This window comes from Neopsephotus bourkii, unplaced genomic scaffold, assembly GCF_033783945.1.
Source record: "Neopsephotus bourkii isolate Nb327-2 ecotype Australia unplaced genomic scaffold, CSIRO-AGI_Nbou_v1 NB_31, whole genome shotgun sequence".
Lineage (NCBI taxonomy): Eukaryota > Metazoa > Chordata > Aves > Psittaciformes > Psittacidae > Neopsephotus > Neopsephotus bourkii.
The window spans coordinates 345,315-368,087 of NW_026900548.1; the positions used below are offsets into that span (position 1 = coordinate 345,315).

Below are 22,773 nucleotides of genomic sequence, written 5' to 3' on the forward strand. Positions count from 1 at the left end.
ATTTCAGCAAGTGCTTGTAGCTCCCACATGGCACATTTGCAGAACATAGTGGAGTCTGTATTGGGTGATTCCTACAACCTCTCAGGAGGAGTAGGGCCATTGTATTTTAAATGACAAACAGTTGTCATCTCTGTTGGGAAGGAGCTAATCAGGCTAAAACTGTGCAAGTATCAGACCCAGTTCTGATCTTAGGTTCGTTGCATTAAAGACCAAATCTACAGGGGCAGTTATTTTCAGGTTCAAGCCCATTGTTATCTTCCTGGGAAAGGAATATGTTTGAGGACAAGCAAGGCAGCTAAACCAAAAATGATGCTTTTCTTAAATAGGGATATTAACTGCATTAATGACTACAGACATGTGAGTAGGATGTTTACAGGAGGCCTTGGTTTGAGTTTGAAGGGTACCTGAAAGGTTTTTTCTAAGACCGTATGATCTGTAAGGTATATTTTTTACCTACTATTTCCTTTCCTTGGGTGCGGAGAGCCACAAACCTCTCAGCCTGATACAGGTGACACAACAGGATCCAAAGCTTTATCAAATACTGCTTTTTCTCATCCAGCCCTACGAGCAGGAGGGAGACTGATGCCCAGCTAGGTCTCTTGATGATGTATTTTGTAGTACTTAAGTCTGATGGGAATCTGTCATGGCAAAATGAAGGCTCTTGCAAAGACCTAACAGAAAATAAGACATCAGTTCCATGCTCTAGCTGCACATGGCAAGAGGAGGTGCAGAGATACACTGGTAAGTTCATGATGTGGTGAGCTCTATTTCCCTGGCTGCTGAGCATTAGGTAGTGCTGGTGATGTCAAGCCAGCTGTGTGCTCTGGGGATGGAAATGCTGGGGATGAGTAGGATGGATTCGTGCTGCTAGAAGGCATATTTTTGGCCCGTCTATGTACAGGCTTTGGCAAAAGCCCTGGAACAGTTTTCATACATTAAGACACGTATTTATAACAACATGGCTTGGATTTGTTAAATGATAAGGAAAGCTTGTGTTAGTGAGCAGATGATAGCTTTCTGCAGGAGCTGCAGTGCTCTGCTGAGGTAGGATTTCTTGCATGGCTTTGGGGCCTCCCTCTTTCACTTTGAGTTTTAGCCCACATGTTCTGGGCCTGCCTACTTTAGAAAATGTCATTTTAACTGTTGGTAAGGAGCCTGAAACACTTGGTTTTCTGGCTGCATTACACCCGAATTACAACCTCCGAACATATTCCCTGCTGGCCAGGTATGGCCACCTTGGAATTCCCTCTGCCTGCAAGATGGCTATGGTATGTTCTCTTTAAATACATGTACTTTACTGTTCTGTACAGGATGTTGATTTTCTCCTGAGATCAGGGTGACGGCTTCATGCAAAGCCACAAGAAGCCTCTTGGAAACCACACTGAGCACGTGCGTGCAGCTTTCATCCTGAGTTTTGCAGGCTTACCTGGAGCTGCCTAGCTTGCCTTGCACAACCTCCCTTTGTGGGCTCACGTTTAGCATGCAGACTGGATGTAGATTCCTGTGCTTCTCCGTGCTTTCAAAATGTGGTCCTGTAGGGTCAGATTATCTGGTTCTAATAAGACAAAGCCTGCCGTGGCTGTCCCTCCAGGGACAGGATTTATGCTTACGTTAATAGCAGGATCCATTCGTTCTCCAGCGAAGAATTTCCCTTCTCCAACAAAAAAGTTTGGAAGTCTCCACCTTTTTCCTCCTGATTGAAAGTAGTTACTGGGTCTGTCTTCATATTCCCCACGTATATTGAAACATAAATTGCATCTGACTGTGGTGACACTAATTAAGGTGGAGGCTCTCAGATGCAGCCCCCCTTGCGGGCAGCAGGGCCAATAAACCTGCAGTGACTGGCAGGTGTTTGGAGCGCTTTAGACAACTGCAATTTCACAGTGTCCTTCCCCTTCTCCTCGATAAGGAGGGGACCCTCCAGGCAGGGAGTGGGTGGCACCCAGCACACCCCAACCTGCTGCCATCTCACCCCATAAGGGGCATTTTCAAGGCTGTCGCCTCCCTTTTGCTGTATCCAGGGGTTTTATTCCCCCGCTTCCTAAAACCTGAGAATCTTTTCCATTCTCCTGATGATTTTAGCACATCCCAGGGATGTGCTGCTGAGGTGTTTCACTGAATGTTATTAGAACTCTGCCAGGGCTAATAATCCTGGAAGCAGCGCGACACCTTCCTGTGACATTGAAATCGTTTAGTAATGTTACAGTACATTTGAATTTTGGCGTCGCTCAGCCGCTCCGTTTCCATTAACTTTGCCTGGGATTTCTTCTGTCCGTGCATACAAGCAAAAGTGTCAGGTTTCTCCTTCATGCTCCAGAACGCCACCTGAATCACAACTGTGCTCTGGCTAATTGTTATTAATGAAGCTTTTCTAGCTGGGCTCTGCTTTTTTGTTGGTTGTAATAAAAAGCAAATGCGTTTAGTAAGCACAGCCTCGTGGAGGGAAAACAAGAAAACCCTGCACCTGGGGACTTCTCTGCACCTTGCACCATGGTTTTAGGCTGAGTCTTTTAAAGGATAGGGCCACCTTATGGGCAAGTAATGCAGAGCCAGGCCTCCTTACCATCAAATTAGCTTCACTGACCTTCGCTGCCATTTACCCGTCACAGGCTTCAAGGACGTTCTACAACGGGTAAATTTGCACTGAGCCGTTCCAGCTGCACGTGCTCCTGCATCACTTAAGCACAGAGCTATGGCCAAAGCCCACAGCACAAGGTTTGGCCGGGATCACATGCTGGGTGCCCTGTGCCCCCCCAGCAGGGCTCCCCCTCCCTCCTTCATCCCGTTTCCCAGGTTCAGCTGAACCGGATCATGGAGTGGAGTGAGCAAGAGGAAGGTATTAATGAAACAGGGACCCCGGGAGCAGCCTCCTTGCTGAGGGCTTGTGTTGGGAAAATTGCTTCTTGGCCTTTCCTTCTTAATGAGGCTTCTAATAACGTGTCTGCTGCTCAAAACCCGGTGACAGGAGCAAGGCGCCTGTCATTCATCTGCCTTCCTCCCTGTTTGTTTATGGAAATGAAATTAGGTGGGGAGGTCTTTGGGCACAAATGCTGTCATTTGCTTATGAGAGGCAGGAATACAAAGCCCCTTTTGGTCTGTGGGAACTGTCATCCATGTTTTCAAAACAAGCAACCAAGTACCTGCTTTGTCTTTTCCTTGCCTTGGGTTAAGAACCAGAAAACAGATTATTTTAGCACATGATTGTTATTTTAACAGTGAGCTAATGATTACCATTTGCAGGATAAAGGTGCATGTAAATGTGCTCTGAAGAGGTCAGGAATAGGCTTGGGAATTCTCCAAGTTGAAAAGGATCAGGGAAGGGTTTGTGCACAGAGGTAAGAAGTAAGTCTGGAGCACAGGCTGGTGCTTGCTCCGGATTGCTCACCGTTAGCCTTGCCACAAACAGCATGGAAAGGAAATCCCTTGGGGAAACATCACAGGTGGTAGCCATGGGAGTACTCTGTACTATGCTTGGTCTCAGAGTGATTTTCTTCTGCCATCCTCTCCATGTGCTGCTTGCTGGAGGTCTCATCTGTCCATGGACTGTCCCAGTGTTTGCAGGGCAGCTCCAGTGTTTTACAAGACATTGCCTTTCCTTCACCCTAACAAATTCCTTGGTGTTTTGCTGTGACATGCCTGCCCATTCTACTGGTAATATTTGTGGAAAAATGAGCAAATACCTGACAGTAGCCTGATCTGGCGCCTGGGAAGTCAGTGAAAGGGCCTTATGGCCATTTGCATGGTTAAACCCTCAACTCACTCTTCCAGAGTATCTTTTGACTTCCTCCCAGGACTGCTGTATTAGCCATATCCTCCAAATCCCCAGGGGAGGTCTGACCAGTGGATTTGGGCAGTTCATTCCGCAGGCAAGGTTTGTGTCCATTAGAAACTTCTCCAGAAAGAAACCTCTCCAGGTTTCTTCTAGTCCCCATCATATGGTCCCATGGACTTGTGCACCTTCAGAGTCCTTAAATGGTCTCCAACCTGATCTCCTGCAGTGGGTGGTTCTCCCAGTCCCTGCCCTTGCTTGCTGCTCCTTGGGCAGTGTGGTTGGACCACTTGACAGTCAAGGCAGACACAAAAAGGTCATTGAGTATCTCAGCCTTCTACATGTCCTGGGTAGCCTTATGTCCCATTTCCTTCCAAAGAGGTCCCATGTTTTCCCTAGTCTTCCTTTCATCGCTGTTGGACAAGCTTTTCTTGTTGCCTTGATGTTCCTGGCCAGATTTAATTCTATCAGGGCTTTAGGTTTCCTAAACTGATCCCTGGCTGCTTGGGACAATTTCTCTTTATTCTTCCCAGGCTATGTTGTATTATTGTATTGTATTGTATTGCTGCCCTTTTGCTAAAGCACCCTCCTCTGCAGTGCCTGCAGGGGAGACCTTGCTAGTGCCCCTGGGGTGGGCATCTCATTCTTCTTGCAGGTGAAACAAGAATCATCCCTTCATGGTTTCTGTATGTCAGGTTATATGCGGAAATAGCTGCATGTGATGCACTCCTGTGTTCCATTCAGTTAGCAGCAGGGGCAAACTCATGGGTTCATGGTGTTACTTCAGACTGCCCTGTGTGATGGTGCATTCACTGTCTGTTTCTCCTGCTTCCCACGAGGAGCATGCAGTTTCTCCCGAGTCCACAGTTATTACGGGAGGCAAGCTCTGGTACTGATTACTCCTGTGATAAACCAGTCCTGTTGTTGTTGAGCAGAGGATTCAAAACTAATGGTACTTCTGCTCCTGGGGTTTACCATTTAGAAGATACTTTATTGCTATCTTGTGACATTTCCCTGCACTTTTATACTCATTTATATAACTGTTTTCTTTGATTTATGGCAGGTTTTCTTCAGGTGTAACAGCATCATAAATTGTGCAGCCCTGCTTTCATTGGTTATGAATTTGAGATATTCAGTACACTCTGGGATGGGGGGGGAAAGGGCAGAAGCCTTTTGAAGAGGCTTCTGATCACAACTCTAAAAAATAATAAGCTGTTCTCTCAATACAGTGCTTGCTGAAGCAAACGTTAGAGTAAGTTGTTATGATCTGTTTCTTGACTAGCCAGTTGGTTGTGGTTATAAGTGTAAGCTATTCATGTATGACAAAACGATGCATGACACCAAACATTCATAGGGGTGACATTTGTATAGTCATCTCTGGGAGTTCTGTTACCTGAGGTTTTCAGAAGGAGGAGCAAATTAATGTTCTCACCACCTCGTAGTGAAGATCTGTTTCATAATATCTAATCTGTATCTCTCCTCTGGCAGGTTAAAGCCATTCCCCCTTTTCCTGTCACTACATGCCCTTGTCAGAAGTCCATCTCCAGGTGTCTTTTAGTCCCCATCATATGGTCCCATGGACTTGTGCACCTTAGGTTTCCCAGATGGTTTCCAACCTGATCCCCTACAGCGGGTGGTTCTTCATCTCCCAGTCCCTGCCCTTGCTTGCTGTTTCTTGGGCAGTGTGGTTGGACCAGCTACCAGTCAAGACAGACGCAAAAAGGTGATGGAGTAACTTGGCTTTCTCCATGTCCTGGGTAACCTTGTGTAACTCTAACTCTAACTCTGTTTCCTTCCAAAGAGGTACCACATTTTCCCTTGTCTTCCTTCCATCACTGTTGGACAAGCTTTTCTTGTTGCCGTTGGTGTCCCTGGCCAGATTTAATTGTATCATCAGGGCTTTAGCTTTCCTAACCTGATCCCTGGCTGCTTGGACAATTTCTCTTTATTCTCCCCAGGCTACTTGTCCTTGCTTCCACCCTCTGTAGGCTTTCTTTTTGTGTTGGACTTTGTTCAGGAGCTCCTTGTTCATCCATGCAGGCCTTCTGCCTTTTTGCCCTATTTCGTGTTTGTTGGGATAAACCTTTCTGTTCATAAACCTGCTTGTTCACATGTTATTCAAGACCCTCAAACAAGCTCAGATTTCCAAGGAGGGTTCAACAGCTATCAGAGATCCAAAGCCTATCAAAGCCATTGGTCAGGCCAGTGAAATGAAGACCTTGGGTTTTGATTTTGTTGGCATCTTGCTTTGTAGGGAAACAGCTCATTTAAACATTGCTGTCTGAGTTGAGCTGTCAGAGAAGGTTTCTGTTGACCTTTACAAATTGATACCGTCACAATCAATGAACAGAAGTTTAAGGGCAGTCTCTGGGGTAGGGATGTGGTAATAAACCCAAACATTTGAAAATATATATGGCATACATCTTAAAAAGCCTGACAGAAAGAAGAGAAACTGTTAATAGGGAGCATATTTGAGCAAAGTGATCTATAAGGAATTCATAATGCGGTTTTGACAAGTATGGTTATTGAAAACTTACCTTTTGGGATGATTTCTGAAGATACAGGAAAGAAAAATAACAAATATGCCTATGATTAGTGCAGCACAGCAATAGGTTGGGTGAGGAAAACAGTTAGGTATTTTGAAGTTGCTTTGCCAGATTTGACTGCAGAGGAAGTGCATTTAAGGAACAGTTTCACAGCAGCTTTGGCTCTCCCCTGTCCCCTCTTTCATCCTTGGAAAGTGCCATTGTTAACAAAGGCTCAGTAGGGATGGCATGAAGAGGAGCAAGGCAGGCTGTGCTTTCAGCCACCTCCTTGCTCAGTGTTACAGAATTGATGAGAAGCTCATCAGATGCAGACACGCAGTCCTCACCTCCCAGGTAAAACAGGCAGACGCATCAGCACTGCAGGTGCTTGCCCTGGATATGCTGCTTGTGCAAAATGAGGTTATCAATTCAAATGCAAGCCCTGCATCTGCCCCCTTTGTGCAGATTTAATAGCAGCAGCTTATGCCCACAGGGTCAGTGAGGTTTAAAAAGTAGCTGCTTTACTTCCTTAAAAACACCTCAGTAGTAGAGGTATGGTTTTGTACAGCATGACCATACCCCAGAATAGCCACTGTGCTGCTGCTTACCAAAGCTTGAAGATCTCAGCGGCCTTGGAAGAATTTATTGGGTGCTCAGGTTTTTATTAGCTTTTGATTTCTATTTAATTTAAATTGGTCAATCCAGGGCTTGGTTCTCAACATGTGGGTTTGAGAAGGTGAGAGTTTAATGTTGACCTGCACCTCTGTCATGCCCAGCAGGAATGCCATGCATACTCACTAACCTATATGGAGCTCTTTGTGTGAAACCTGCGTGAACTGCAAGAGATGAAGGGTTGTCTGTGGCAGAAAATATACTGGTTTAAGACTAGGCTGGTTTTTATACATAGTTATAGCAGTCAAAAAGTTCTTGCATAGACTTTAGTTATGGAAAGGTTGTTTTTTCTGCTTACAAACTGGTATCTGAACGCATTTGGTTTAATAACATACAGGTGTATTATCCCCTTTAGAAGTGGGCAAATGGGAAAATGCAACCATCAGTTTAAGGAAGGCTTGTGTAAGAGAGCACTTTAGGTTAGCTCTTTGGCTTGATGACCTTAATATGTTTGACCACCACAGACCTCAGGACATGGTCCCTGTTCGCTCTTTGGCATGTTTCAGCTCCGAAGTGCAGTGTCCTCCTGTGGGCCCAGCCAGCCTCAGCATGGCCCCTCTCTGCCTATGCAACTGCAATGTCGTTCCCCTCATCTGCAGCACTTGCAAGCTTAAATAATTACCATTTCTGCTGTCTTACACGGGCTCAATTCTCCTGTCTGCTTGACAAGGTTCTCGTGTTGCTTGAGAGCCTGTTATTTTCATCAATGAAAAATAACCCACATGCAGTTTCAACTTAATAGACCTGTGTATATTGGCTGAAATAGTTCTGCATTGCACAGTCACCTTGAAGCACTTGGGCAAAGCAGTTAAAAAATGTTGGGTTTGCTTTTACCTGTGTGATGAGGACACCCACGTGCCATCATGATCATCTCGGGGTGCTCCCTGTGAGACAGAAATGTATAATCGCATAGAATGGTTTGGGTTGGAAGGGACTTTAAAGCTCATCCATTTCCAACCCCCTACCACAGGCAAGGACACCTTCCTCTAGACCAGGTTGCTATAATAATAGTAATAATATTAATAAGGATAAAATACACCTGTTACACATTTGTTTCCTTTAGTACCCAAATCATTTTTCCAGGGACTTTTGTGTAAGCCCTTTTGGTGTTTTTTGTCTCACAGGGTGTCCAGAATTAGAGGAATTTCTTCTATTCGAAGCAGTCCATTTGTTTGTGTTTAAATTCCATAGTTATTTTAATCATCTGATTAGGTGGAATACATGCTAAGTACTAATGTAGAGTGAGAAGAATTGCTGTGAAAGATCTCGAGGAAATACCTCTTTTATTCCTCTTGTTTTTTAATGTCACAAGTGCCTTTTGCATACCTTGTAAGAACGTGGTGGTTGCTGTGTGCTTTAGCAGCGACTAATTACTTGCACTTACATTAGTAGATACAAAAGCACCTGTCCCACCTACTATGTCTGAGCTGTATTTTTTACCTAAGCTGTGTTTAAATCCCAGTAAGTAGGAACCAAGGACTTGTGAGTGCTTTGCCAAGTGCATTTTAAACCTCATGCAGGCAGGGAGGACCACGATCCCATTCCCATCGCAGCGGCTGCCAGCACTCCCGCTGGATTTCTTGGGCTGGGAATCAAGCAGAGGCTGAATGAACGCGCTCCCTCGTGCACGCACAAACTCAGGGTGTTTGCACAATGTTAATTAAAATGCATTTAAGCTGAGTGAATGCTGTGGTATTCAGGGGGCCTCTGGGGAAGGAAAGAAAAAGCAAGGGGGCCAGGCAGGCAAAGGGCCCCAGCTGTTGTGGGGCCACATAAGTACTGCTGGAAAGGCAACCATTGCTGCAGCACCATGGCAAGGCTGTGCAAGCTGAGCACCCCTGGGCCCCCAGAAGAGTACTGCAGGGAGACAGGAGCCCTTCATGTCCCCAGTAAAGCAGCCTGGTTTGTGAGCTGGGAAGTGATTTTTGGACCAACCTTGCAGCAAATGTTCCTGGCATCCCTCGCTACATTGATTTGTGTTGAGGGCACATGTACAAAAACGCGGTCCAAGACCCTGGCTCCCCCCTGCTCCCTCTGCTCCCACCTGTGCATGTGTTCACCTGATGCTTGTGATTTGTGTTCCATCATTTTCTCCCAACTTCTTTCCCTGGCATGGAAAAACCAGCCCAAATCCTTCCCACTGCTGAGACCTGTAGGGTTTTACACCACTTTGCTGCAGTAGAGAGCCAGGATACACAGTGATGGAGAGAAATGGGTTGTACAAGCCATTGCTGCTGTGCTGGAATGGGACTTGGGAAGGGTAAGGGCTGGAAAGCAGGGAGAGCAACATTTGCGAACTCTTAAGCCTTCAGCTTGGCACTTTGCTCTGCGTTTAGCTGCCCAGAAGCACATGGCCTTGTATTACTCATGATCATGTATCTGCAGACTTCCTAATCCTGGGAGGTGTTGGGTGATGGTCTATGCTATGGTACTTTAGGGGGACGATTTTGTTTCTTGGCATTAAGAGTTACATTCATAAGCTTAATTTTGGGTGTTGCACTCAAGTGGCTGAACTGGAGAGCTGTTCAGGAATAGTTGGTATGCGGTGGCCCTCACAGGAACAGGGTGAGTGATTCCTCCATGTGATGGTTCAGAGCAGCAGCAGCAAACGTCTGCATGGACTAACGTGCACTCTGGAGTGGTGTTTAATGTTGGTCAGTTGGAAAAGGCGTGCTGGTGATGCTCATAATCATACTGGAGACCCAGTAAGGAGGCCAAACTGGGAAGCTGGTAAAAGAGAGAGGTCCTGCCAGTGCTCAGGAGTTTATGTTGTATTTCAGAGCTATTTGAAAACCTTTTCCCTGTCTCAAAAGAAGGCTTTACTAATTCTCCCCCAGGCCTCACTGACCTAAGGCAGCTGCTGGAAACAGAGACCACTCAAATCTATCTTAGATAACATTGATTAATTGCTTGTTTAGGTTCTGTACTTCATTGAGAACTCAATTGCAAATGCTGAAGGCATTTCAGTAAGGTGGGTTATTTTTTGCATCTTGCACCCAGGAAGCAAATCCAGCATCCTTCTAAGCTATCATGTGTACAAGTGGCCAGAAAAGAAACCATTAAATGCTTTTCTATCACAACTTGTGTGCCGGTCATTTGCCAGTTTGACCATGGGATCCAGCAAGCACCTCCTCAGAGGTGCCTGGTAGGGGTGAGGATGAGCAGCCAGGGCCACGTGTCGCACCCCCTGTCACCTCCATCCCTCGGGTTCCCCCGCCAGCTTGGAGGCTTATCCAGTGCCTCTGTGTCGGAGTGAGTGCTTCCAGATTCACAGCAAGACCTCAAGGAGAGCCAGATGATAGAGCAGATGGCAGATGACTAATTTGGCAAAGTTAGATGAGGGGAAATTGTTTGCTTTAATTGCTTGTCAAGTCCAGTACCTACATTATAGTTAAGAAGCAACTATTTACCCTCAAAGTTGAAAGAAATGAAGAAAGTGTGTGTGTGTATGTGTGTGTGTGCGTGTGTGTGTGTGTGTACACATGCACGCGTCTGTGAAAAGTAGGGAGAAAAAGGGAAGAAGTACCCAGAGAAAATAACTTGGAACAAAGGCCTGGGGGGAAGAAACATTGGTAAAGTTTCTTGTATTAATTTCTATTGTTGTTTAGTGGTAGCTGTGTGATACAGGTCCTGCAGTACATTTTTCCCATTTTGTCCTTTCCAGTTCCTGTATCATAATATAGATATGACAAGCCTAAAAGAGAAACAATGCTGGAAATAGGCATAAAGCAAGCAGATGACAATGGCTTGACATGGTCAGCACAAGTAATTATCCTCGAAATGTCACAGTATAGATCTAGCCAACGTTTGATCCTGTTTTCTGGTAGCTATGAACAGGAGTGCTACATGGGTAAAATACACTGTGCAGCATCCATCAGACAGACTTTGAAGAGCTCGGTGCAAGGAGAGGGTGCCATCGGCACCAAAAAGTGTTACCACACGTAACTAATCCTTCTTGATGAAGTTGCAATCACTGTCAGCCTTTACTGTGCCTATTTGTGTTCATGAGATTGGGAAAGAGCTTCCTTTTGTAGGTGGCATTTGATCAGCCTCTACTGGAGGTGGGACTATCATGATAATACACATCCCTGCCACTTCCCTGGAAGTGCTGGGAAGCTTTTACAATGGCATATGAAATGATATTTGGGAGTTTAGTCAGCACATTTTAGGGAATTAATGCTTTTGGTGCCTGGTGCTATCAACCCAGGGACCTCTTCTCTAGGTAAAGAGTAGAAAGGCTGTAGAAGTGTTTTAGAGTGTCCTTTTAAGTATGGATAAAAGTAAGACAATCCTAGAATGGTTTGGGTTGGAAAAGGTGTTAAGATCATCCAGTTCCAATCCCCTGCCACGGGCAGGGGCGCCTTCCACTAGAGCAGGTTGCTCCAAACCCCTGTGTCCAACCTGGCCTTGAACACTGCCAGGGATGGGGCAGCCACAGCTTCTCTGGGCACCCTGTGCCAGCGCCTCAGCACCCTGTTCAAGTGCCTCACCTTGTATAGCCTCACCATTATAGCTCCTTTTTTTAACTTGACTTTATTTAGGATTGTGCCAAGCTTAACTTGGGAATCCATTTAACCCACAGCACTCCCAGGCTTTTGTTTATGCATTGTTTGCACGTTTGCCTGCAGGTAGAAGGGATTAAAGCCATGATAGCGGGATTCACAGGCACTGTCCTGTGTCTCCTCATCCTCATGACATCCCTGACAGCCTGAACGGTGGCTGGATGGCAGTGCTGAGCTTCTCAGGGCCTCACAGCTGTCTAGGGGGTTCATGGCACTCGGGTTGATTGCATGCAACCGGACTCAAATGGGATGGTAATTTCTAGTGGAGAGCAGACCTCACGGAAGGAAAACACTTGTGCCAGCTGTGCTTTTAGTTAGGAGTGCAGAGAAAATGATGCTCTCTTTCATGACAGTCTCTCACCTAGGCAAAGCAAGCCTCCAATTTTCAAACACTCTCCAGAACCACTGGGTTTACAAGAAAGTGGCTGGTGGCCTCCAGGAGTGTTTTGGCTTCTCCCAGGAAGGTCTTCAAGGCTGGAAGAGCTTGCTGGTGGTCCCTCCCTTTGTTAGGACACGTCTAATTGCAAGGAAATTCAGGGCTTTGGCAGTTTATTCAAGGAAAGCTGTAAAATAATAATGAAAGGATTAAAAGTGTGTTTTCCCCCTTCTTCTGCATGTGTACATGACAGGGTGCCCGGGCTGTTGCTGAGAGCATGGAGCATAATGAAATTAATAGGGATTGCTGTAGCATTCCTGGTAATTAGTTGTTCCTTAAGGGGCTTGAGCATTTCCCCTCGTCTGAGGGTCTTAACAGATTACCACAAGTGTTTGCAATTATTAATACACAGTTACATGAGCTGCCTTTCAAGAAACCCTGATGCCTGTAAACCCACTGCTAATTCAGTAAATAAGTGGGAAGTATGGAAAGAGAATGTGTTAGAAAGAGATACTCACTGTTGTTGGGATTGTCCTGTCCGGGGTGAAGGAAGGTGGATTCTCCTTTCATAAACAAGTTGCTGAAACCAGTCTGAGAGGTTAGGCCCCCTCTTGTGTTTCTGGCCCATATGCAAAGTGATTGATGGAGGGAGGTTGTGCTGCTTTCAGGGAGACGGTGCAGGGCAGATGTGCCATTCTCCTGTGTCCTTGCCAAAGAGATAATAATAAATGTTTTACGGTTCAGGAGAATATATCCAGATGCTTGCGATAACTCCCTTAGTGTTGCCAAAAAGGATGCCTCATCGCTGCTTGTCTGAATGTGCTGTGGGAGAGGAGACACCAGTGCTTCAGGTGGGGGTGACCATGCCAGAGATGATGGGATTCATTCTTCCCAAATCTCCGAATCTGGAGAGGGGTTAAATAAGGAAGGAAACGAGTTGACCTCCTTTCAAAAGTTAGTTCATTTGAGCTGGAAGGATTATAAAATCCTTTAGAAACAGAACTAGATGGAGTCAAATGTGATTTCTTAATTTAACGTATAGATTTATCACCAAAAGAGCAGAGCAAAATAATGGCCTAAAAAGCAGAAGCTAAAGGACACTTTTAAATGCCTCCATTATTTTTTACCTTTGAGTGAGCATCCGAATGATTTGGCTTTGTTATGAAAAATAATGTCAATGGGAAATTAATTTCCAAGTCATGTGCATGAATATTGATGAAAAACATAAATTCAATTCAATACTCGTGATTATTACTGCTGTAATTGGGGCCATTAGGCGCTGAAGCTCATCTCTGTCATTTTCAGTAGCTGATAATAAGCAAACAGCTGAAAGTAAAGGGTGAATGTGTGAGTAATGTCTGAAATCCACATTTGTGATGGCCAAGCAGTGCTCTGCCCCCGCACCCTGTGCTTGGGGTGCAGATGAGAGGTGGCAGTGGGCTGGCAGCCTGGCTGCTGGCTCTCACCTCTAGTTTGGAGCTTCCCAGATTGGGAAGATGCACATCCTTTGGGATAGCACAAGGGGTGGATATATCTCTGTGCACATACATGCGTGTGTACAACAGTGCTCCCTGAGCCTTGTTGACACAGTGTCGAAAGAGATGGAATGGCCAAGCTGTGTTGGTGGAGAGATGTGTTTGAGAGCTTCATGGTGTGGTGGTAGCCTGGTAGAGGCTGGCACTCAACAGCTCACTGGGGTTTCCATGAGGGGAAACGTAAGGGAATGTCAGGTTTTCCTGGGCATATATTGGAATAGCGCTGAACGATTCCCCTCATTGACACATCCCTGTAAGAACTCCTGAGTAAGCTGAGAGCAAATGTGCTCAGAGATGCTCAACAGTGGGAGAAGCTGCTGCTTTTTCGACCTCTGTCAAAGGCTGAGGAATTAGTATTTTTAATTAACCAGAAGAGGTTGTGCTTCAGGGACTGATTTTAGCATGGAACCTGTCTTTTCTTGCTGCTCATTGGTTTCTGGGGCTGTCTAAAATAATGTATAGCAAAGTGCTTTGAAGAGAGTTTATGAAATATGGATTACGGTGGTTTTGCATGGCATGACAAGGAAATGCATTTTGTTGTGTTCATGTTGATGCCTGTATATGGCTGGAACATCCCTGAAAATACTTATTTTCATATGTTTATGTTATTTTGGTGCTTTAAATTGCTCCTACAGCACATGGATTCTTTCTGCTATTCCAGGGAAGGATCAGGAGGATGAGGGGGATATGCTTGTGGTCTGTGTTGAGCTCAAGGGCAGGGGATCTGGGCATCCTTCTCAACTCCCTTTAGTGCTTCTGAAGTATTTTGGCAAATCAGACCCAGATTGATTATTTTTGCCCTGGAGGAGCTGGGAATTTCCTCCCGTGTCTCAAAATGAGGGGATAAAACTTAGTTAACTCCCAGTTCACAGCCTGCTTTCCGTTCCCAGGTTTGGCTTCCTGGTGTGTGTGGGCACCTCTGTAATAGTATATGGCAGCAGCATTTCTCTTTCATGGCAGGGATGGCTTTTTACCCCATTAGCTCTATTTTGCCTTTACAAAACCACCATATCTAATCTTTCTGTTTTAAAAGACTCTCTGGGAAGAATGGAGGTGCTGTCCCAGCACTGTCCTCCTGTGACAGTTGTGATCTCATTTCCTTGTCTTAAATACTCCTCTAGTTTTCTCTTTTGTATTTAGAATCTGGCATAATTATTAGGTGCATCAAAAAAGTCCGTGCTGCGAAGCTGAGGCACGGAGAGATTAATGGCTTAGTATAATAATGGGTTATTGAGGATCCATGGTTATATTCAAGTTCACGTTGGGACTGCAACTTGTTCTGCAGGTCAAGGCACTCTCCTGCTCCAGATACTGTTCGGGTTGGGTACCTGTGGCAGTGCTGTACCCCTACATTGATGTAGGATGCTCTTACTTTTGGTATAGGACTTTGAGGCAATCGGTAACCAGGTTTTTTTGTTGAGGGGAGATGACCTGTCAAGACAACTTAGAGCTGTAAGAGCTGAGCCAGGCTGTGCCATGGCTGGGAGGATTGACACTGGACACTGACTTTCCGTGGTTTCCCAGATTCTGCAGCAGAGCAGGCTGGGAGGAGGCACGTTGCATAGACCTTTTGCCGTGTATCAGCCAGGCCCAGGGATCTTGAACAAGGGGACGTTTTGTGTAACAGAGGACCAGAAGGGATTTCTTTTTGTAAGACACAAATAAAATGCTTGGAATTATGAGATAAATTTAAAGGATCAACATGATCCTCTAAATTTGTTTTTAAGATTTTATTTATCTGAAAGAATTGATTTCCACAGCAATATCCAAATCTGAGAGGAGTTACTCCAATAGTTTGGTGGTACAAAATTGACCTTGCTTGAATAAAACCTGGAGCCCTGATTTACATCTGGGCTGGCTTCACCCCTATTGAATCTTCTTGCAAGATCAGGCTCCAGGTGTTCTTTCTCCTTACAAAAACAAAGAGCTAAATTAGCTTGCAGGAAACGTTTAATGGGTGTGAAACATGAAATAGCAGTGTTGCAGTGTATAGCTTTATTAGCTGAGCTGTTGGAATTGTTTTCTGAGCTATGGTGATCCTTAGCGCCGATTGTGAAATGGAACAGAAATTATTTATTAGTCCTCGGGAGCCTTAAAACAGAATAATACTTATTCAGCTGGAAACACAGTCAGTCTTGTTGTTATAGATGCTGCCACGTTTAAGGAAGGAGCAAATAAGCTGGCTTTGTAATTGGTAGCAGTTTTAAGAGTCTTCTGACAGGGACAGGCATGGAATGGTGGAGGTGCTTGTACATCACATCCCGAGGTTGTTCCAAATAAAGCCCTAAAGATGAGCTAGGACAGAGCTTTGCATTTCAAAAAGAGAGATGCACCATCCCTAGCAGCAGTGGTTAATCCTTCCAGGTGTCCAGCAGAGCTACCTCAGGTCCCAGTGGGACCATCTTTCATCTTGGGAATCCCCCAAAATGGCTATTAAAAATACTATCAATGAAAACCTTGTTTAGATGTGTTTTATTCAGTGGTGTGTCTTACTCTAAGGAGGAGAGGTTTATGAGTAAGATTTCAAACTGAGATGGTTGTGCCTTGAATTAAGCCTGAAAATGAGATGATCGTTTTTCTTTTAAAACCTGAGCAAAACCGCCAGTTCTAGGTTTCTGCAGCCCAGTGCAATGAATAGATGTCAACCATGCCAAGCTCTTAAACTTAGTGAGGATACTGAGGTTTTAATTGTACCAGGTCACAGAAAGAAATCAGAAAATGACTTTCTTACAATAGAATCATGCAATGATTTGGGTTGGAAAGGACCTTAAGATCATCCAGGTCCAACCCCCTGCCAACTGAGGCAACCAGACCAAATTTAGTCAGACAGGCCTGTACAGTGCCTGTTCACTTTGGTCCATGCTAAATGAAACACAAAACCTGACAATGATCTGATAAATGATGAAGCCTTCATCCTGTGCACAGCTTGCAATGAAACCAGCCCCTTCTCTCCTTCCTGCTATGGTTCAGGAGGACAAGATTTCTGCTCCAATTAGGTTTGGATTGGAAAGGACCATAAGATCACCCAGTTCCAACCCCTTGCCATGGGCAGGGGCACCTTCCACTAGAGCAGGTTGCTCCAAGCCGCTGTGTCCAACCTGGCCTTGAACACTGCCAGGGATGGGGCAGCCACAGCTTCTCTGGGCACCCTGTGCCAGCGCCTCAGCACCCTCACAGGGAAGAGCTTCTTCCTTGTATCCAACCTGAACTTCCCCTGTTTCAGTTTAAGCCCATTCCCCCTTGTCCTAATGCTACAGTCCCTAATGAAGAGATGAGAATCATTCCCTATTTCTGGTGGTGATGGAGTAAGTAAACAGTCAATAATAGTACTCAAAAAGCTCATTGCTTCTGATATTTAGAAAAGGCACTGCATCATTCAGAAGAGCATATTTTAGCCAATTTTAGTGATTATGCCTCCAGTCATGGAGAGTTTTGTTTATATTGATCTCATCCAAGAATGGGAATGGCTCCCAAAACACTATTCTGGTCCAGCTCATTTTTTGCGTAGTACAATGCCTATTTAAAAAAGCTTGGATATATTCAGGTTAATTTGGTCATAGATAAGAGCAACCCACAAACTGAAGAGTAAAAGGGGAAAGAGGAAAAGTAAAAAACAGAAGTAAGAAAGCCTAACCCTACACTTGACTATTTCAATAGCATTGCTGCCCTGGCAGGGTGAGAGCTGCGTGACAATCTGCAGTTGTAAAACGCTGCTTCTTGTGATTCTTTCTGCACTGATTTTTGTCATTGCTTGATGCACAGCAAGCTCATAAACTGAGCTGAGCAGCAGCTTGGAACTGGACATCAGAATTGAGAACAGAGTAGAATACTAAAGGGAATCTTCTAAAAATGAACTGTATTAGGATGGGGTTTCCCAACTCACCTGACATCTCTAATATAGTCTGGTGACTTGTGGAAAGAAGATGTGGATATGGATCTGGAAAGAGGGCCATGAAGATGGTCAAAGGGCTGGAGCAGCTCTGCTCTGGAGCCAGGCTTCACCTCGGAGAAGAGAAGGCTTCTTAAGGGGAGACCTTGGAGCAGCTCCAGTGCCTAAAGGGGCTGTAGGAAACCTGGAGAGGGGCTTTGGACAAGGGCCTGTGGGGACAGGACAAGGGGAATGGCTTTAACCTGACAGAACAGGGGGAGACTGAGATGAGCTCTTAGGCAGAAGCTCTTCCCTGTGAGGGTGCTGAGGCGCTGGCACAGGGTGCCCAGAGAAGCTGTGGCTGCCCCATCCCTGGCAGTGTTCAAGGCCAGGTTGGACACAGGGGCTTGGAGCACCCTGCTCTAGTGGAAGGTGTCCCTGCCTGTGGCAGGGCGCTGGAACTGTATGAGCTTTAAGGTCCCTTCCAACCCAAACCACTCTATGTTGTAGGTTTTGCTATTGCCTTTCTCCTGTTTAATTGCATAAAGCTGGCAAGAGCTGAGGTGTTAAGGAAAGGGATGGGGAAACTCATGTTGGGTATGAGCCTTCTGGTCAGGTTGCTCTTGGCTTGTCCAACAGACCCTTCTGAGCTGAATAGGTTGCCCCAGTCAGCTTGGGTTCGTGGGTCTCTTCAGCCTATACATTTTATAGCCTGCGATGGGCTCATCTCTGTTCAGTGTCTGATTCTGTCACTGGCAGAACTAATAGGGACCTTGCTGCGGGCTGGGTTTGACAGTTTAGGTTCTGGCGTCAGCTAGGTTTGCATTTTATCTGCTCTTGTGCATTTTCAGCCTTTCCACATTTGATGGTGAATACCAGCACCTCATCCCATTTGATGTCTTTATATGGCTGAGATGCTCATGGACCATATTTGTACTTCCTATCTCTTCTGTTGATATTTAAGTAACTCATGTTGGGGTTTCTTTGCAGGACCGAATCCTCTGAATAATTCAGGATTTTGTTGCAATTACATGTATACCTGTATACAAACTTTATTTCCTTCTCTGCTCCTTGCCCCACTCATCCCAATTGTTTGCCTTGTGGTTTCTTGCAGTGTGTGCCGGCACCGAGAACAAGCTGAGCTCCCTCTCTGACCTGGAGCAGCAGTATCGGGCCCTGCGCAAGTACTATGAGAACTGCGAGGTAGTGATGGGCAACCTGGAAATCACCAGCATCGAGCACAACCGAGACCTCTCCTTCCTGAGGGTAAGCAGGCTGCCTTATTTCTTCCCTCTGTCTTCTGTGTTTAGGGGTCTAGCTACAAGTGCTGGACAGGAGAAAGGCAGGTCTCCTTCCCATCAGCTCCAGTGCGGTAGAAGAGGGTAATAAAACGTCATGAATGTGCAGGGAATGAGCAGTGTCATTGGTGTGACAGATACTCTGAGGATGTGTTGTTTAGATTTATCCAGGACTCAGGGGAGAAAGCCATGTCGCTGCACAGGAGGGTGACACCTTGCAGGTCTGTGTGTTGCCAGCAGGGTTTAGGAAGGTCAGAGTGTCATGCAGATAAGCACTGGAGGCTTGGAGAAGCTCATCCAAATAAAATGCTATAGATGGACTGATTGATAGACTAAGCAAGGGGAGGACTCTAGGTAACATTTGTGGAGCTTATAAGAAAAAAGGGGGAAAAAAGGTGATTGTTGAATGAATATCAAACCTTCTTCATTTAAGAGACTGGAATTGTGAGCCTACTTGAATCCCCAGTATCCAGGGGAAGTTTGTAATAGATGGAGGCTGTCCTGCCACTGTGGAGCTTCGGTTGTGCCACTCTCTCAACCCTCCTTACATCAAATTCTGAGTAAATATTATGCTTTTGGGTTTGCGCAGGACCATTTTGGTGTGGTTTGCACATTCCCTGTTAATATGGCAACCAGGAGGAGGGAAGGATGAATGCTCAATTGGAAGAATTCAAGCCCATCATTATCTGATGTTTCAAAACTAGTTATGTTGGAAGAAATACCCCAGTAGAGGAGTGATCCAGTGCACTTAGGTGAGCATCTGAGGATGCTGCAGACGTTGTGGCTGCAATGTTGAAGGAGCTCATATGGGTGCCATGGTAGAGAAGGCAGCCTGTTGCATTCTGTGCTGATAGTACTTTCCAGCTGAAGTCAAGCCATGGCACAGATAAGGGTTTACACTGCTGGTATCCTATGGTATTGCTTATGTATACCTCTGCAGAATGCCCATGTCATGTTCCAAGATGTGTGTCTGCATGGAACTGGCATTTTTCCCAACAGGCACATAGCAGGAGCAGCGATGTTGCAACCCAGCAGCAGGAAGAGGGTGGCAGGAGTCAGCCCAGCAGGTTGTGTTACACTCAGTCACTTGGTTCGTGGGTGAACCTGATGCTCAATTTCAGTTTGTGAAAACATGAACTTTCCAGTCTGGGTTCTAACAAAGGCAGAGCCAATTCTCCAGCAGCCTGTTTAGCTTTGCTTCATGTTAAATTTGTCAGGGATTTCACAGGATTTCCACTCTATACGTTGGCCTATATTTATTCAAGGAGCACACCAGGCTGCAAAAAGCCCTGCAAGAGTAATTCAGCTACCAGATATGTCTGGAGTAAAGTTTGGGGTGCTAATTGCACTCAGACTAACAGGTTGCCTGTTAATTTGAGCGCCGAATGCCTAGGAAGTAAATGCTATCTATACATTTCACAATTGTAACAGGTGGGGAAAACACATATGCTTGTGCTCTGAAATAGATATAGCCTTGGTGCAGCTGGACTAACTTTTCCCACTGCATTAGACAGGCGGCTGATAGATACTTCCTGTGAGGGCAGGAGCCCCACACTCGGGCATTGCTGGAGTTTCAGATGCCTCCTGAAGCCACTGTGGGCCATGGCTTGAATTCATCTTATCAGTTCTCCTCCTTTGGCTTTCCTTCTTACGCTGCCACATTCCCTGTAGAGAGCTGCCATAAGCAGAATAAAGTATTGGTGGAAAGTGGGCAGTAAAATCAGCAAATGAGAGCAAAAAGAAAGGGCCACGTGTAGTAAAGAAAGGTGGCTCAGCCATTTGTGCTTTTTGGTGACAGCTACTGACTTCTTTATTAGTTTTATTACTTCTCTTCCCTGTGTGTGCCCTTTCACAGATGTCTCAGCAAAAAGCAGAACTTGAAGCAAACCCCAGCAAACTGGAAGTCTAGTTAATATAGTAAATTGTAGCCATTAAAATACAAAACCAAAGAGAGGAGAACATGTTCTCCTCTAATAATAATATAATAATAAAATATATGCCATATAATAATAATATATGCCATACAATAATAATAAAATAAATGCCAGTGTATTTACACCGATGATTTGGCATTCATTAGTTAGGCAGTATTACTTGTTTTACTTGTTTTATCATTTATAAGATTGCTTTAATGATCAAATGAAGGTGGCAGATAGGAGAAAACGAAAAGAAAGGCTGTTTGTGTGTCTCAGACTTAAATGTGATGAACTTGTCATGCAAGATAAAGCTCCTCCAGCCTGCTCCACTTTTCCTTAGGCTCTGTTGCAAAACCTGCCCTCTTCCTCCACCAGAGGGGCCTCAGCTGGGCAATTGAAGCACCCCTGGTTTACCTGTACATCCAGCTGATGAGTACTGTGGCTTTGTAAACCTGTCTGCCTTCTCCTTAGTGCTCAGCTTAGCTGGGCAACTTCTTGCCCCAGGACAGAGGGAAGCCTTAGTGAGCTAGGCATGCTGAGCCTTTTTATCATGCCATAGTAAATGAATACCCTAAATGAATTGAAGTGGGGAAAAAAAAACACCATAATTTTATTTATCTTGCAGAGGAACATTAAAAGATCAGCATCCCATCTCTCATATTTATTTAGACATTTATTCCCTAAGTAGATTTGCTTTATGTCTGTGAGTTAGCTCTCTGGATATCTGCTGATTAAGACTAAGAAGGGCTGCCTATCACCTGAATGAAGTGCTCAACCACTTAAACCCCCACGCCTTTAAGTGACTGCATGGCTTTGAGATCATGAGGAGATTCATTTATGTAAGAAGGGATTGCGTGTACCAGTGTTTTTGTCCTAGCTTGTATGTGTGCGGGACAAGGGGGAGTGGCTTCAAGCTGAAGGATGGTAGATTTAGGTTAGATATAAGGCAGAAGCTCTTCCCTGTGAGGGTGCTGAGGCGCTGGCACAGGGTGCCCAGAGAAGCTGTGGCTGCCCCATCCCTGGCAGTGTTCAAGGCCAGGTTGGACACAGGGGCTTGGAGCAACCTGCTCTAGTGGAAGGTGTCCCTGCCCATGGCAGGGGTTGGGAGTGGATGAGCAGTAAGGTCTGTTCCAACCCGTATCAGTCTGGGATTCTATGATAAAACATGTCTAAGCCCAAGGGCTGGGAAAGGTGGGATGTTTCTGAGAGTAGGCTGATTGCTGGTTTTCTTTGTTATTCTTCTGAGGCTCAACCTCCCCACAGAAAATGTACACTGGGTTAATTCTCTTTGGGGTCCCACCACTGCAGGCTCTGCAATGAAATAAGGCTTGGGTTAATTCAGTATGTCACTGGTGGAGTAGCACCTGCCTGTCCTGGCCAAGGCAGGATCTCCACTGGCATTGAGGACAGGCACTTACTGTTTGCAAGAGCACGATGGAACTGGGCAGGACAAATAATTAGGTGGAAAACAGAGTTCGAGAGCTCCCTTATCCCAGTTTCATGTCAAGTCTCAGCCAGCAAATCAGGAATGACAGTTGGAAGAGGTCAGGCTTCATCTCCCACTGTTTCCTGACCCACTAGCATCCTTCAGCTAACTGCACAGGCCAGGCTTTTGTGTTAGGACTTGTTCTGTGAAACTAGAGAAGCTGATTGAGCTGGTGCATGTCTTGAGCTGAGATTTATTGCCCTGCTTTGGATTTCAGGAAGAGCCACATCTTGATAAAAACTCAGCTCATGGACTGGTTCATATTGCAGACAACTGTTTGATTGCAGAAGTGGGAAGGTAGTTGAGTTTCACTAACAATTTGTCTTGTGGACAGTTCTTATTTCTTAATAGCATCTCCGTAGTCATTTTTGAAATTAAATACACAGTTAGTACACCAGAAAACAGTACTTTGCAAACACTCTTGTTCTGTTAAGCACACTTGGGAAACAGGAGTTATCTTTGACTAATCCCCAGCCTTTTAGCAATTCATAGTCAGTAAATTATCTCCTCATGCCTGGGTTTTATTTAACCATACAGATTATTTATTTTGGAAGACATGATCAAAGTTATGTTCTGTTCCCTGCAGTCATTCTTCCAGATGATTATGAAACTTATTTCTTACTGCAATCAACAGCCTTCAAAAATGATCTACCACCACTTTATACATTCTTGTTTCACTTACCTCTGTGGTGTCTCTGGAGCACCCTCAGCCATGGGCATTCTGCTTAAAAACAATAACCTATTTTGAATTCTTTTTAAAGCTTTT

General features: G+C 45.2%; 1 protein-coding gene across 7 annotated transcripts in view; it reads left to right on the plus strand.

Annotated features, from left to right (window-relative positions):
* ERBB4 (erb-b2 receptor tyrosine kinase 4) overlaps positions 1 to 22,773 on the plus strand; it is a 609,586-nt gene that overhangs the window by 214,159 nt on the left and 372,654 nt on the right. For all 7 annotated transcript variants that reach the window (XM_061344620.1, XM_061344647.1, XM_061344630.1 and 4 more), the window contains exon 2: positions 18,422 to 18,573. In XM_061344620.1, coding sequence (XP_061200604.1) covers positions 18,422 to 18,573 — 152 coding nt within the window. The remainder of the gene's footprint in view (positions 1 to 18,421; positions 18,574 to 22,773) is intronic.